The 15,230-nt window shown below is 43.6% G+C and overlaps 1 protein-coding gene across 10 annotated transcripts in view; it reads left to right on the top strand.

Annotated features, from left to right (window-relative positions):
- The window catches only part of ATG7 (autophagy related 7), a 237,849-nt gene that overhangs the window by 4,363 nt on the left and 218,256 nt on the right, over window positions 1-15,230 (top strand). For 9 of the 10 annotated variants that reach the window (XR_014232333.1, XR_014232334.1, XM_082345567.1 and 6 more), the window contains exons 2-3: window positions 13,578-13,747; window positions 14,224-14,278. Coding sequence is in view for 8 of the 10 variants with exons in the window: in XM_082345567.1 (XP_082201693.1) it covers window positions 13,588-13,747; window positions 14,224-14,278 (215 nt within the window). In the remaining 2 variants the exon portion in view is untranslated. Of the gene's footprint in view, window positions 1-13,574; window positions 13,748-14,223; window positions 14,279-15,230 lie in introns of all 10 variants that reach the window. The other variant, XM_082345564.1, reaches the window with a different exon arrangement.

Below are 15,230 nucleotides of genomic sequence, written 5' to 3'. Positions count from 1 at the left end.
TGCCAGTTCTTCTTTTTTTTTTTTTTTTTTTTTTTTAAGAGGCTTGGCTTTTTTTTTTTTAATTTATATTTTTATTTATTTATTTATTTATGGCTGTGTTGGGTCTTCGCTGCTGTGCGAGGGCCCTCTCCAGCTGCAGCAAGCGAGGGCCACTCCTCATCGCGGTGCGCGGGCCTCTCACCATCGCGGCTCTCTCCGCGGAGCACAGGCTCCAGAAGCGCAGGCTCAGCAGCTGTGGCTCACGGGCCCAGTTGCTCCGCGGCATGTGGGATCCTCCCAGACCAGGGCTCGAACCCCTGTGCCCCGCATTAGCAGGCAGACTCTCAACCACTGTGCCAACAGGGAAGCCCCACTGCCAGTTCTTTTTGAAATCTGGGCTCGAGGGTTTCCTCCTCCTCCCACAACACCCTGCCGAAACGCTTTCACCACACTTACTGTGCTCGTGTTACCCACAGCTTGCTCTGTTGTCATTCCTCGTTTGTCTTACCCTCAAAACTGTTAGCTCCTTAAAGGCGGGGACCATGGCTTTTTGCCATTGAGTCCTGAGATACAGCTTAGGGACTAGTAGGTCATATAAATGTTTACTGAAGTAATAACGAAATGGAAACCCCAGTGTTTTTGGCATGTGCTTTGTTGATGGTATTAATTTTCCTTTTGAGTGCCTCCTGTGTGCCAGATACATGCATTTTCTAGTTGAATCCTGTCAATAATTCTGCACCACAGGTGGTGTCCCATCTTACAGATGAGGAAACAGGCTCAGAGAAGGAAAATGACTTGCCCAAGGTTGTGTGGCTTGAAGTAGCAGAGGTGGGCTTTGAACCCAGGTCTCTCTGGCCCATGAAGCTACACCCTTCTGTCTACCATACCAACTCCAGCGTATCAGACTACATTGTTGTCCAGTTGTTTTTTTGGACTGAGATTTAAGACCCTAGATTTCCCTCTGTGAAAATTTTAATCTTGTTAAATAGACCTGTCATTCCAGGTGGTCAGAATCTTTTACTCTGAATTATGTTATCTGTTATAGTGCTTGTTCCTTCTTGCTTCATGTCATATGTAGAGTTGATAAGCAAACCTGTATCGTTATCCAAGTCACTGGTAATATGTGGTTATAAGAATAACTTACTGAATGTATTTGTTTATGTGTCAGCTTCCCTGCTGTAACAAGGTTCAGCATGCATAAAATACTTGGTAAATATTGATGAATATTCATTCACATAGATAAGTAAAATAAAAATAAATTGGCTAGGCCCGAGACTGAGCCAAAGACATCCGTTAGCTCCTTTCTTATTAACATCAGTTCATTCCTTAAGCAACACCGTTTGAATAAGATTATTTTTACCAGTTTTAAATCCTTCTAATTATGTCAGTGTCCAATTCCTACATCTTCATCTTGTCTACTAGGCTATCTGAAGAAGACTTGTCAGAGACCTTGCTGAGGTCCACATAGTCTATCTTCTTTGTCTATGGTTCTTCCATAATCAAGGCAGAAATGCAGTAACTCTGTCATGACTTGTTCTTGGAGAAACCATAGTGGTCTTTTGTGAATACTCAGGGTTGCTACATACAGTTGTGCAGGTGGTACACTGCACAAGAGGCCAGATCTAAGAGGGTTCCATTTAGATCATAGGCGTCATGGGTGTGTTTTGTAGTGACAGTTTTCTGGCAGGCAAGGGTAAAGATATCTTGAGCTAACTTAATTAATATATTAAACAACAGTTTTCTCAGAAGATGAGGTAAAATGTCTTGAGGAAGGTGTGCAATTTTCTTATTGTACAAAGATGCCATGTGAACCAGAATGGACTATATGACACCTTTCCTGGGAGCAGATTCTCTGTCCAGTGGGCTGTAGAATCCATCTATGTTCTCATATTTGGAAATCAAATATTTTAAAAATCTGAAATCAAGTGTTTGCTTGGCCCAGTTTTTCAGCACCTCTCATTTTCCAGGACTCCTTAAAGATCCCCAGAAATGAAAACCATAAAGACTGTTAATCAGAAGCAAGCTTTCATACTTCAGCCAGCTTTTAGGAAACCATCATGGATTTTAGTTGTTGGTTGACCTAAAGGCTCCTTAGTGATTCAAGTGAATCCAGGTGGCTGTCCCTCATGTACAGAATGGACCAAGGTGACACTGTTGGTTGGTGAACGTAACACAGAGGACTCAGAAATGGGCACAGTGTTCTCCATCTTCCTTGTATGATCTCCTCTCTCCTCCTGCCCATATTTTCTCAGCTTTCACTCTCACTCTCTCATAGGCTTGCCACACCCCACAATACTGGTATCCAGGGTATCCATGCTCAAAAACTGAGGCTGAACGAGACAGCAGATTGTATGTGAAGGTTGAAGTTATTATCGCAGAGGGAAAACAAAATAAAACAAAAGAAGAACAACTCCCAGAAGTAACTATTGAGAATGAAGGTTACAGTTTGAGCTTATGGAGGCGATTGCCAGCTCCCTGGCTGACCTCCTGAAGAAGCAAATAACGTGGATCCTGTTGGGGCAGAGGTGGCCCACGGGGGTGGGGGAGACAACCCGTCCATAAGAGCAGTTATCCTGCCTGCTCATATCAGTTGTTACCACCTAAGAGCACAGTCACCAAAAAAGCCATCTTGGGTGACTTGGTGTCTTGCAGAGGCATCAGTCTGGCTCAGGGGCATCTTGACTCTAATGCAATTTTTAAAAAGAATTGAGGCTTCTGTACCCAGCTGGTTCCCCTGTAGGAGTCCTGGGTTTTCATCTTCTGGTAAAGCCTACTCTTTCTTCTATGTTTGGAACTTTTCCCCCCTCCTTTTGGAAGGGAAGGCTTTTTAAACCTCCTTCTTCAGCAGCCTTGCAAATTATTTCCAAAACTCCTGAAGTTGCAAAAACGTCATTGCCCTACAAAACGGGCACCGGCTCTGCATGCCAGCGGAGCCCTCTTCCCACTCCTGGCGATGTCCACTGCCTTTATACCCATCAGCAGCTAAGAACATATTCTCTTTGTCAGTGGGACTTGGTCATGTGGTTTGGTGCTTATCTTAATGGCTGCCAGAGCTCGCAGCCCTGCAGCTGGGAAAATGAGAACAGAAGTCTGCTCTACGTGCTCCGTTTTGGCCCAAAGATGGTACTTCAGGGCCAAATCGTGGTTATTCTGGCACTTCTGCTAAGTGAATGGCCCCATGCAGCCTCGGAGAAGTTGAACACAGAGCGCTCCTAACCCCTTAGCACTTGCTCCTCTGGACTTCCCCTGGATGACCTAGAGCAGGAGGTCATCCTGCAGGTTTTAATTAAACCTCTGCTGTGTCTGCAGTGCTCCTGTGAGGGAGGGAAGACTTATATGAGGCCTGCTTGAGGCAGAGGAAGTTTTCGTGATGAGCGTGGGGAAGGGCGACCACATTCTCAGGCACTGTTGGCTGATGGGGGGGTGAGGGAGGGCGAGGTGACAGAGACTAAGAGCAACTGCCATGTATTGACTACTGACTGTAAGCCAGGCACCGGCACAGGTATGTCACACACTTTCTCATTTAGCCCTCCCAACAACCTTGTGGGTTCGGTATGATTATCCTCATCTTACAGAAGAGGAAATGGAGGCACAGGGGATGAAGTTACCTGCCCAAGGCTACTCAGCCAGGGAGAGGTGGAGTCGGAACTCAAAGGTGGGTTTATCTGACTGAAGACCAGGCTCCCAACTACCTTAGCTTTTAGCATCTTAGAGTTCTCTGAACCGTTCAAAGCTCCTCTGCCCTCCCAAAGCAGACAAACAAAACCCCAAGAATGCACGCATGAAAAATTATAGTGAGAGATGTTTTGGATAGTCGGGCTGGTCTGTTTCTCTCTTCTCCCCGCCAAGGGTCTAGTGTCCCTAAAGACAGGTTTGTTTGTTTTTTAATCTCTATGATTGTTGCTTGTTTTCTACCAATTTTACTTCTTCCTTTCCAGAAGTCCTATACTGGCTTGATATTTGCTGTGTCCAATCCTATCGGTGCCCCGCAGAGGGAAAACGGTTGGGCAGACTCACTCTAGGAAGCACTTATGCTCCAATTAATTTTATAAGCAGCAAAACAAAAATACTTTCATCTTCAGCATCTTTAATAACAAAATGCCAGAAAATTTATGGAAGTGATATTTCATTTCCACTCCTTATTTAGAGCAATGAATTTCTTTTCCACAAAGCTAGATTTAAATAGGTCATCTATTAACTGTTGAATGAGAAAGGTTCTTTGTGGGATTGGTATAGCTTGAATATGGGATCTTCTGGGGTTTTTTGTTCAGGTATAGCATACATATAGTAAAGTACACTGATCGTATATATGTAGCCCATGGATTTTTATATATGCACATGGTTTGTAACCACTGCCCAGCTTGAGGTATATAGAATATTTCCAGGGGCTTCCCTGGTGGCGCAGTGGTTGAGAATCTGCCTGCCAATGCAGGGCACACGGGTTCGAGCCCTGGTCTGGGAAGATCCCACATGCCGCGGAGCAACTAAGCCCGTGAGCCACAACTACTGAGCCTGCGCGTCTGGAGCCTGTGCTCCGCAACAAGAGAGGCCACGATGAGGCCCGCGCACCGCGATGAAGAGTGACCCCCGCTCGCCGCAACTAGAGAAAGCCCTCGCACAGAAACGAAGACCCAACACAGCCATAAATAAATAAATAAATAAATTAAATTTATAAGAAAAAAAAAAAAAAAAGAATATTTCCAGCTCCCCTGGAGGCTTCCTCATGCCCCTTCCCGGTCAATAGCCCCACGCCATCCTGTCATTACTATTCTAACTTCTATCACATTGATTGGTTTTGCCTGTTGAATATAGAATAAGCTGTGTCTGTGCAGGCGCATCTTCATATTTTATTTTATTACCTTTTCAAACTTACAGAAACCTTACAAGAATAAGTCAAAGACCTTCCATATACCCTTCTCCCAGGGACTGCATTCCAATTTTATCCTGGTAACATCTTTCATAGCAGAGAGTCAAAGCAGGATCACGAATTGCCCCCAGTTGTCAAGTGTTTCTAATCCCTGGGACAGTTCCTTAGTCTTCCCCTGACTTTTAAGACCTTGACACTTTTGAAGATTATAAGCCAGTCCCAGTCATTCTGTAGAATGTTTTTCAGTTTGGGTTTATCTTGTGTTTCCTCCTGACTAGACCCAGGTCCACTGTTTTCAGCCGAATACCATAGATGCTATGTTCTTTTCGTTGCCTTCTATCAGCACACAGTGTCTGTTGGTCCCATCACTGCTGGTTAACTTTGATCCCCCTTCATTAAGATGGTGTCTGCCACATTTTGTCACTTTAGAGTCACTTCTTTTTTGTAGTTAATTGTGTGTTTGCGTGTGTGTGTGTGTGTGTGTGTGTGTGTGTGTGAAGAGATACTTTGAGACTGTGAGTGTAGCTTTTAACTTACATAACCATGGGAAACCTTTCAGGGAGACTTATTCTTTACTACTTTTATTTATTTTTATTTTTATTTTTGGCCACACTGCACGGCATGCAGGATCTTAGTTCCCCAACCAGGGATTGAACCCGTGCCCCCTGCAGTGGAAGCATGGCGTCTTAACCACTGGACTGCCAGGGAATTCCCTTCTTTACTACTTTTGTATTTGGTTAAGTAAAGTTTCATTTAAATTGATTTGTATGGAACTAGAACAAAAAAATTTACAATTTGTATGGAAACACAAAAGACCCCAAATAGCCAAAGCAATCTTGAGAAAGAAAAACGGAGCTGGAGGAACCAGACTCCCTGACTTCAGACTATACTACAAAGCTACAGTAATCAAGACAGTATGGTACTGGCACAAAAACAGAAATATAGATCAGTGGAACAGGATAGAAAGCCCAGAGGTAAACCCACGCACCTATGGTCACCTAATCTATGACAAAGGAGGCAAAAATATACAGTGGAGAAAAGACAGCCTCTTTAATAAGTGGTGCTGGGAAAACTGGACAGCTACATGTAAAAGAATGAAATTAGAACACTTCCTAACAGCATACACAAAAATAAATGCAAAATGGATTAAAGACCTAAATGTAAGGCCAGACACTATCCAACTCTTAGAGGAAAACATAGGCAGAACACTCTATGACATACATCACAGCAAGATCCTTTTTGACCCAGCTCCTAGAGAAATGGAAATAAAAACACAAATAAACAAATGGGACCTAATGAAACTTAAAAGCTTTTGCACAGCAAAGGAAACCATAAACAAGACCAAAAGACAACCCTCAGAATGGGAGAAAATATTTGCAAATGAAGCAACTGACAGAGGATTAATCTCCAAGATTTACAAGCAGCTGATGCAGCTGAATAACAAAAAAAAAAAAAAAAAACCCAATCCAAAAATGGGGAGAAGACCTAAATAGACATTTCTCCAAAGAAGATATACAGATTGCCAACAAACACATGAAAGAATGCTCAACATCATTAATCATTAGAGAAATGCAAATCAAAACTACAATGAGATATCATCTCACACCGGTCAGAATGGCCATCATCAAAAAATCTAGAAACAATAAATGCTGGGGAGGGTGTGGAGAAAAGGGAACCCTCTTGCGCTGTTGGTGGGAATGTAAACTGATACAGCCACTATGGAGAACAGTATGGAGGTTCCTTAAAAAACTAAAAATAGAATTACCATATGACCCAGCAATCCCACTACTGGGCATATACCCTGAGAAAACCATAATTCAAAAAGAGTCATGTACCAAAATGTTCATTGCAGCTCTATTCACAATAGCCAGGACATGGAAGCAACCTAAGTGTCCATCATCGGATGAATGGATAAAGAAGATGTGGCACATATATACAGTGGAATATTACTCAGCCATAAAAAGAAACAAAATTGAGTTATTTGTAGTGATGTGGATGGACCTAGAGTCTGTCACACAGAGTGAAGTAAGTCAGAAAGAGAAAAACAAATACAGTATGCTAACACATGTATATGGAATCTAAGGGGAAAAAAAAAAAGTCATGAAGAACCTAGTGGCAAGATGGGAATAAAGACACAGACCTACTAGAAAATGGACTTGAGGATATGGGGAGGGGGAAGGGTAAGCTGTGACAAAGTGAGAGAGTGGCATGGACATATATACACTACCAAATGTAAAATAGATAGCTAGTGGGAAGCAACCGCATAGCACAGGGAGATCAGCTCGGTGCTTTGTGACCACCTAGAGGGATGGGATAGGGAGGGTGGGAGGGAGGGAGACGCAAGAGGGAAGAGACATGGGAACATATGTATATGTATAACAGATTCACTTTGTTATAAAGCAGAAACTAACACACCATTGTAAAGCAATTATACTCCAATAAAGATGTTAAAAAAAAATGCTGGAGAGGGTGTGGAGAAAAGGGAACCCTCATACACTGTTGGTGTGAATGTAAATTGATACAGCCACTATGGAAAACTGTATGCAGGTTCCTTGAAAAACTAAAAATAGAACTACCATATGACCCAACGATCCCACTCCTGGGCATATACCCAGAGAAAACCATAATTCAAAAAACCACATGCACCCCAATGTTCATAGCAGCACTGTTTACAATAGCCAGGTTCTGGAAGCAACCTAAATGTCCATTGACAGATGAATGGATAAAGATGTGGTACATAATACAATGGAATATTACTCAGCCATAAAAAGGAATCAAATCGGGTCATTTGCAGAGACGTGGATATACCTAGAGAGTGTCATACAGAGTGAAGTAAGTCAGAAAGAGAAAAGCAAATATCGTATAATAACACATCTGTGCAGAATCTAGAAAAATGATATAGATGATCTTATTTGCAAAGCAGAAATAGAGACATAGACGTAGAGAACAAATGTATGGCTACCAAGGGGGAAAGGGGTGGGGAGGGAGGAATTGGGAGACTGGGATTGACATATATACATTATTGATACTATGTATAAAATAGACAACTGATGGGAACATACTGTATAGCACAGGGAACTCTACCTAATGCACTGTGGTAACCTAAATGGGAGGGAAGTCCAAAAGGGTAGGGATATCTGTATGTGTATGGCTGATTCATTTTGTTGTGCAGTGGAGGCTAACACAACATTGTAAAGCAACCATACTCCAATAAAAATTAATTTAAAAAATTGATTTGTATGTCCATATTTCCTGTCGTCTAAGATCTTAGTCCTGAAAAAGTCATAGGTTTAGAGACACTTTCTGTCACATGGCGTATCTCCATATGTTCTTCATGACTTTTTTACTCCAGTCTCCATCTTACATGGTAATAAGCCTGGAGTTTGTCCTCCCAATCACGAAGCCTGGGTTCTTTCTTTCTCTTGTTTCTCTTGTTTCTCTTGGGGAAGGTACCCATAAAAAGTTTCCAGAATTCATCTTAGTAACATTTGAGAACCACTCTGAAAGGGACTAGGATATATCGAGAGGAATGTGAACCAGGATCTGTGTTTGTGGAATTTACAGTCAGGTTGATGGAGGCAGGCAGGTACGCAGAGTTGAACGATACTCACTGTTCAGGTGGCCGGGGGGTGGAAGCGGTTAACTGTGGCTGCCGGGAGGCGCAGGACAGGAGTGAAGAGTGAGCGGCAGCTCTGGGAAGGCTTTCTAGAGCAGGTCACCTCTGTGCTGGGATTTGGAGAGGGCCAGGCAGTCACGGGGGGCGGGGGCGCCTTTCAGACAGGGCTGCAGAGGCAAGACAGCAGGTGAGTTAGTGGAGCACAAAGCAGCTCGATGTTTCTGCAGCATCAGGTCAGAGGTGAGGAGGGGCAGGTCCCCCAGGGCGGCACTAGAGAAGTTGGGAGGCAGTAGCAGGGGTCCAGGAGAAAGTGTGAAGGAAACCGCCAGGGGTGTGGTCATGCGCCTGCCTGGGCGGTGGAGTGCTGCGGCTGCGAGCTTTCGCACGTGTGATGAGCTTCGGGAAATGCCGAATGAGCTTCGTCTTGGCTTAGTGATGCTCACATCTGTGTGAGAGTTCTGTGGAGACCACATTTGCCGGTCCATCAAGACGGGTTTGTGTCATGGATGGCAGACGTGGCCTCGGAATCTGGTCTTAAAATCTGCTTCACCCTCAGCAGCCCTTGCAGATCTCTACTGCCCTCTGAAAAGATTCTGCCGAAGAGGTCAGTCTCCCTAGAAACAAAATACATTATTGACACTTTCTAAGAATCATAAAAACAGCAGGCTTCAAAGATCTTCTAGTCCAAGGTTGGCAAATATGGCCCTGCCCAAGGCCTTTTTTTTGTGCAGTCCATGAGCTAAGAATGTCTTTTTTATTTTTTTGAAGAGTGGAAGAAGAAAATTTGACAAACTGTTTTGGCCTGCAGTGCCTAAAATATTTACTAGTTGGCCCTTTTCAGAAAAAGCTTGCCAACCACTGTTCTCATCTGACTGCCTGATACAGTAATCCTCTCTGCAGTATTACTTGGCAAATGATTGCCTAATATATGCTTGAACACTTCCACTAATGGAAAATTCATCATCTCTTTGGTCAGTTTACTTCCTATTTGGACAGGCCATTAGTAGTTTTTAAACTCTGCTGAAATCTTGTCTCACTGTAGCATCCATTCTTTGGCCATTTTTGGGAGAAGAAAGCTGTTTCATGTCTACATTTACTGAACTCCTAATCTATTCTAGGCACTGTGCTAAGTGCTGAACAGAGATGAATAAGACAAGGTTCTTGCATCAGGGTTTCCCAGGTGTTATTTCTTGAAACCAAAGCAGTTGAGCTGGTCATCTTACATCTGTCATTCCCTCTCTTCTTGCCATTGGGTTAGGGCTTTTTTTTTTTTCCCATTATTTTACTTATTTCTGTATTATTATTTCACACAGACAGTATAAAATTCAAAAGGCAAAAAGGTTATGCAATGAAAGTAAGTCTCTCCACACCCCGGTCTCCTGACCCCAGAGCTTCTTTCCTGGGAGGCAACCACTGTTACACATTTCCTGTAGGGATTTGATGGTGAAGAACAGCACTAACAACAAGGGTTAGGTCCATTTCGACAGGAACTTCTGATAAGTAACATACAGTGGCGTTTTTTTTTGAGCTCTTGCTTGTTTAAGTTGCCGAGCGTGACTTAGTTTTATTTCCATAAAAGCCTGAAATTTATAAGTTTGGGTGGTAGACGCAGCCCCAGCAGGTTTGTATTGCTTTACTTCCACCTGCTATTTCAGTTAAATCCTAACTGGATATTTTGGTTACTGCTGGGTTTCTTCTACTGCTGCGGTTCTTGTTCATTACAATTTCAAATCCTCAGAGCCTTTCCTCTTTCATCAGAAGTGACACAATCCCGTCTTGTGTAACACTTGGGTTTCACATCCTGAATACAATGTTGAAGTGTGATAGAAATAATCTTTTAGTTTTCTAAGCTAAGCAGAGGCCTCAAGTCTCATCTGCACTGTTCAGGGTTATATGGGCAAGCCTTACTTTTCAGGACACAGGTAATGTTTGGATCTAGGTTAGTTACACATGGATGACTTTGCACCTGAGACTCACTTCCTCTTCCACCAGAATTCCCTACTGATCATTACTTCTTAAGTCTTCCCTTCTAATTTGAGGAAGATGGCAATGTGACATAGATGTATAGGTTCCTAAGTGATACCTTTATATTGAGTATCCTATTTAGTTAGATGTTGCCAGCAGATTCCTAACCACTTGTTGCTGCTGTTGCTTAAGACCTTTCCGTTGCCTTAACCAGTCAGGCAACACTTTAGCAGCTGGACACAACCACATCCTCTTGTGAAATAGGCTCTTGGCTTCTGTTCAGAATTTCTCAAAGACCAAATATGTCAGAAAATGAAGGATATGCCTCTTATGCAAATTTCTTTCTTGGCATGCCCGTCCATTCTCTTCTGTGGTACTCCTGAGTCACTTTTTCCTAGCTGCTGAATAGAAAAATGGAATAGAATTTTCTCTTTTGTCGCTGGCAGTGGTAAAATTCCATCGTGGTGACCTCAGCAGGTCATCAAAATAATGACGAGTTACTGTTGACTTTTAAGACTAAGTTGTGAATGATTGAAGTGTGTAGGAGCCTGATGACCTGTCCCACGGAGGATTTCAGATGAGATCCACTTGTACCACTGCCTGCTGCTCTGTTGATTCTTATCTCTCTGAACCTCAGTTTCTTCTTCTGTGAAATTGGAACTGTCTCCTCTTAGGGCTTCGGGGAGGAGAAAATTCAGGCACACACCCCTGCTGCAGTGCCTGCTCCTGGCCAATACTCAATAGCTGCCACCTTCATCTCAGTGCCAGAGGACTGTTTACAGTTGAGCCTCTAACATTTAGTGATTTATTGGATGTGAGAGAGAGAAAAATTGAAGATGACTTTGAGGTTTCTTCGTGGCTGGATGGTGGTACTATCTAGTAAACTAGGACATATAGGAAAATGGGCCGAATTTTAATGAAAGGTGCGTTCAGTTTTGGATTTGTCAAACTCGAGGTATCTGTGAGAAATTCACGTCCTGGCTTTGGAAGACACTTAAATATATGGTTGGAGGTTAGCACTAGAAATACAGTCCTGGGATTCATTGGCATATAGATGGAAATGGATGTAGAAAATGAATAATTTTGCTTTGGGGAAAGTTTATAGACTAAGGAGAGGGCTGAGCATGGGAACTTTCAAAAACCAACAGTAGAAGGAAAATGCTAGCTGTGTTGTGGAGGAAGAGAGGAGAAAGCAGCAATGGAGGCCCGCTAAACCAAGCAGGAGGCTGTTAGGGTGTTCTAGACCGGCGTTTCTCAAAGTGTGGGCCCTGGGCCATCTGCATGAGGGTCTGTTTCTCCACTGGGCTCTGAAGCCACAGTACATAGGATTCACAAACTTTTCTGGGACCTCTGAACCCAGGAGTGACCCAAAAAGATGAACATTTTGAGAGTGCAAAATTATAAAGATTCTTTCGAATAAAAGCCAGAAATTACTTAATGTGGGACGAGGGTTCGTTTAAATATGTTTGAAATGATTTAGAGGTGGAGACTCCAAAAGTAAGAGTGACAATGGCCTGAAGGCTTCAAGACAGCGTCAAACTCGAATCAGAATCACCCTGGGGCCCTAGTCCCGGCCACCCTCACCGTCCTTTCTCCCCCGCCCCCCAGCAGGTGGAGCCCAGACATCTTTTTTTTTTTAATTTATTTATTTAATTAATTTATTTTTTGCTGTGTTGGGTCTTCATCGTTGCGCATGGGCTTTCTCTAGTTGCAGCGAGCGGGGGCTACTCTTCGTTGCGGTGCACGGGCTTCTCATGGCGGTGGCTTCTCTTGTTGTGGAACACGGGCTCTAGGCACGTGGGCTTCAGTAGCTGTGGCACAGGGGCTCAGTAGTTGTGGCTCGCGGGCCCTAGAGCGCAGGCTCAGTAGTTGCGGCACATGGGCTTAGTTGCTCCGTGGCATGTGGGATCTTCCCAGACCAGGGCTCGAACCCATATCCCCTGTGTTGGCAGGCGGATTCTTAACCACTGCCCCACCAGGGAAGTCCCGCATCTTCATTTTTTAATAAGCCCTCAAGGTGGTGAGAGTTTGAAAACAGTCGGGCATTGTCTGGTGCGTGATGCCACAAATCCGTACTGAGGCAGCAGAGGGTTTAAGGACAGCCATGTGCCCAGCCCCTTCACAGAGGCTTTCGCCCTGCTCTGACCCACGCTTGGCTCCTCTTTCTTGATTTTTAGCGTGTTTATGTAGTGCTCACTTTGCATTTTACCATATAGTCACCATTGGACCAAAGCTCCTTGTCTCTAATTCCAATATCTAACAAGTTTAGAAAACTGAAAGGTGTTTAATAACCTCGGCACAAAACTCATACAAAACCTCTCTGAGTATATGTGAACTGTCTTTTTTTTTTTGGATTTATCCGTCTGTTGTGAATTTTCATACATTCTACTGCAGAAATATTCATCTGTCTTGGGGCAGTTGGACAGGATGGAAAGTGACCTCATCAACTTGTGCTTTTGGAACTGCGAAGTTCCTCTAGTGTTGTGCTTCTCCCCCTGGGGTCTGTGTACCCCTGAGAGTGTGCAGGGTATGTAGGGAGTTAACAGTGTACACATGCCTGATTGCCAGGACAGTCAAATTTATTTGATGATTTGAGGGGGAGAATGAAATATTAAAATATATATGGTAGAGTAAAATGCAAGTTTTCTGCATTTGAAAGACAAAACATGAAATTTCGAAGAAATTCTGGTACTGTGGTTAGGGTGGGGGAAACTTCTTCATCCTCCTCAGCTGCGGTGCCCAAGCACTGCCTCACTCAGAATCCAGACAGTTTGCATGGCTGTGATGCCAACCGGCTGGACTTCGGGTTTTGTGCTTGTAAAGTCCCCTAGGACAACACAGGTTGGCAGAAACTTCTGAGACTATGACCGTGTCGAAGAAGGAATAACACTAGTGCATCAGTCAGACTGACTTTAATGAGAAAGAGAGATGCACCAAAGTGAAGGCCAGGAAGTTCAGTTGTGTCATAAGGAGACTAAACTTGGCAACATAGCCAGATTCCTCAGGTTGATTTCCAAAGTTGTGTCTTCAGGCAGCCCGTCTACCTCTTTTTACTTTCTGTTTGTTTGTTTTGATTAAGCCCATGATTACAAATGTCGTTTCTCACCATGTTTTGTGCATTGTTGCTGTGTTCTGTTTTGGTTTTAGCAGGCAGTAAATAATGGCGGCAGTTATGGGGGATCCCGGACTCTCCAAATTGCAGTTTGCCCCCTTCAGCAGTGCCTTGGATGTTGGATTCTGGCATGAGTTGACCCAGAAGAAGCTGAATGAGTATCGGTTGGACGAAGCTCCCAAGGACATTAAGGGTTATTACTACAATGGTAGGCGATGGGGAACTCCATCTTCTGCCCTCTTCTTTTACCTTCTCTGCCCAGTATAGGGTCAGCTTTCCTTCAGGAAGGGATGTCCTTGACTTTTATAATTAATACTATTCACTGGTTTCTGTTTTACTTCCTGACTTTTGACCCAAGTTCACTTTCACTTCTTTTCTCCTGTGGGGAAAAGAAAGGGAGAACCTAATTTATTAATCCAGAGAATTAATACCGATTACTTAGTATTGCTGGGAGATGGGATTGGAAATATTTTTCCCAGTGAGTCTTTTTTTGTATTCTTGGCAAATTCCTTGAATTCATGAAATCTGTCTTCTTCTGCTATGTCCCTGTTTAGTTTGGATGACCAGGTATTGGATGGGGCACTTTGGGCTCAACCAAAAGAGCAAAATTACTCACAAACGTTTTTGTTACAAATGCCCCTGTGACCGACTCATGATTGACTGTTTGATAATGCTTCCGTCCAGGTGATTCTGCTGGGCTGCCAGCTCGCTTAACCTTGGAGTTCAGTGCTTTCGACATGTGAGTATATTTTGCTCAAAATCTAAAATAAAGAACACTGTTTTTTGCAAGGAATGAGCGTTCTTAACCTTCATCGTAGGTGGGCCACGTGGGGCACTACAGAAGCTTCCAGTGAGCAGGGCCAGCTTCTCATGATTCTCTTGTACCTCCCATGGCACAGAGACAAGTGCTAGAGGCTTAGGACTATCTGATTCATTTTTTCAGCAGATATTTATTGCAGCCTGTTAGGTACATCAATGAATATTTATTAGGCTACTTTTGTATACAAGTCACTGTGCAAGGCATTGTAGGGATATACAAAGAAACATGACATATGCCCTCAAAGAGATTTTTTTGACTAATTGGGAGCCGTGGGGAGTTGCTGGAGAGAAGAGAGACATTTATTGACTTAATTATTGACTTATTTTCCATACATAATCCTTTCAGACCTGCCAGGTGTGGTTCTTCTCTCTTTTACAGATGAGGAAACCATGGGTTCAAAGGTAAAATGGCTTGCCCAAGGTTACACGTGGCTAAATTTAGGAAGCAAGGGTAAGAGAGAAATAAACTGTATTTCTGAAGTTGCAGTCTGAGTAGCTGGGGGCATTTTGCTGTCTTCTGTAGAAACTGAGAAGCCAGGAGGGAGATACAGTTTGGGCAGGAGGTAAGCTTGTTTTGGAACATGTTGAGTTTGAGATGACAGCGTCCAGTAGAAATGTCCAGGGAGCACTGGCGTCCAGGAGGGAGGGTCATTCACGTAGAGGTCCTGAGGCTGTAAGAGGGGAAGAGACTATAGCGTAAGAAGAGCGAAGGGCTGGAATAGTGAATGGACCTGATTAGGGTTGGCAAGGGGACACAGAACTCACCAAAGAGATGGGACTTGTCAGAGAAGTAGAACCGGAGAAGGTGTTTTCAGGAAGGGAAGAGAGGGTCAACAGCATCAGAAGCAGAAGCATCAGAGTTCAGTGCTAGG

This window comes from Balaenoptera borealis (assembly GCF_965194805.1).
Source record: "Balaenoptera borealis genome assembly, chromosome: 12".
NCBI classification, from domain to species: Eukaryota; Metazoa; Chordata; class Mammalia; order Artiodactyla; family Balaenopteridae; genus Balaenoptera; species Balaenoptera borealis.
Note: the sequence above shows the minus strand (reverse complement) of the source record. Positions and strands in the feature narration are given on the sequence as shown.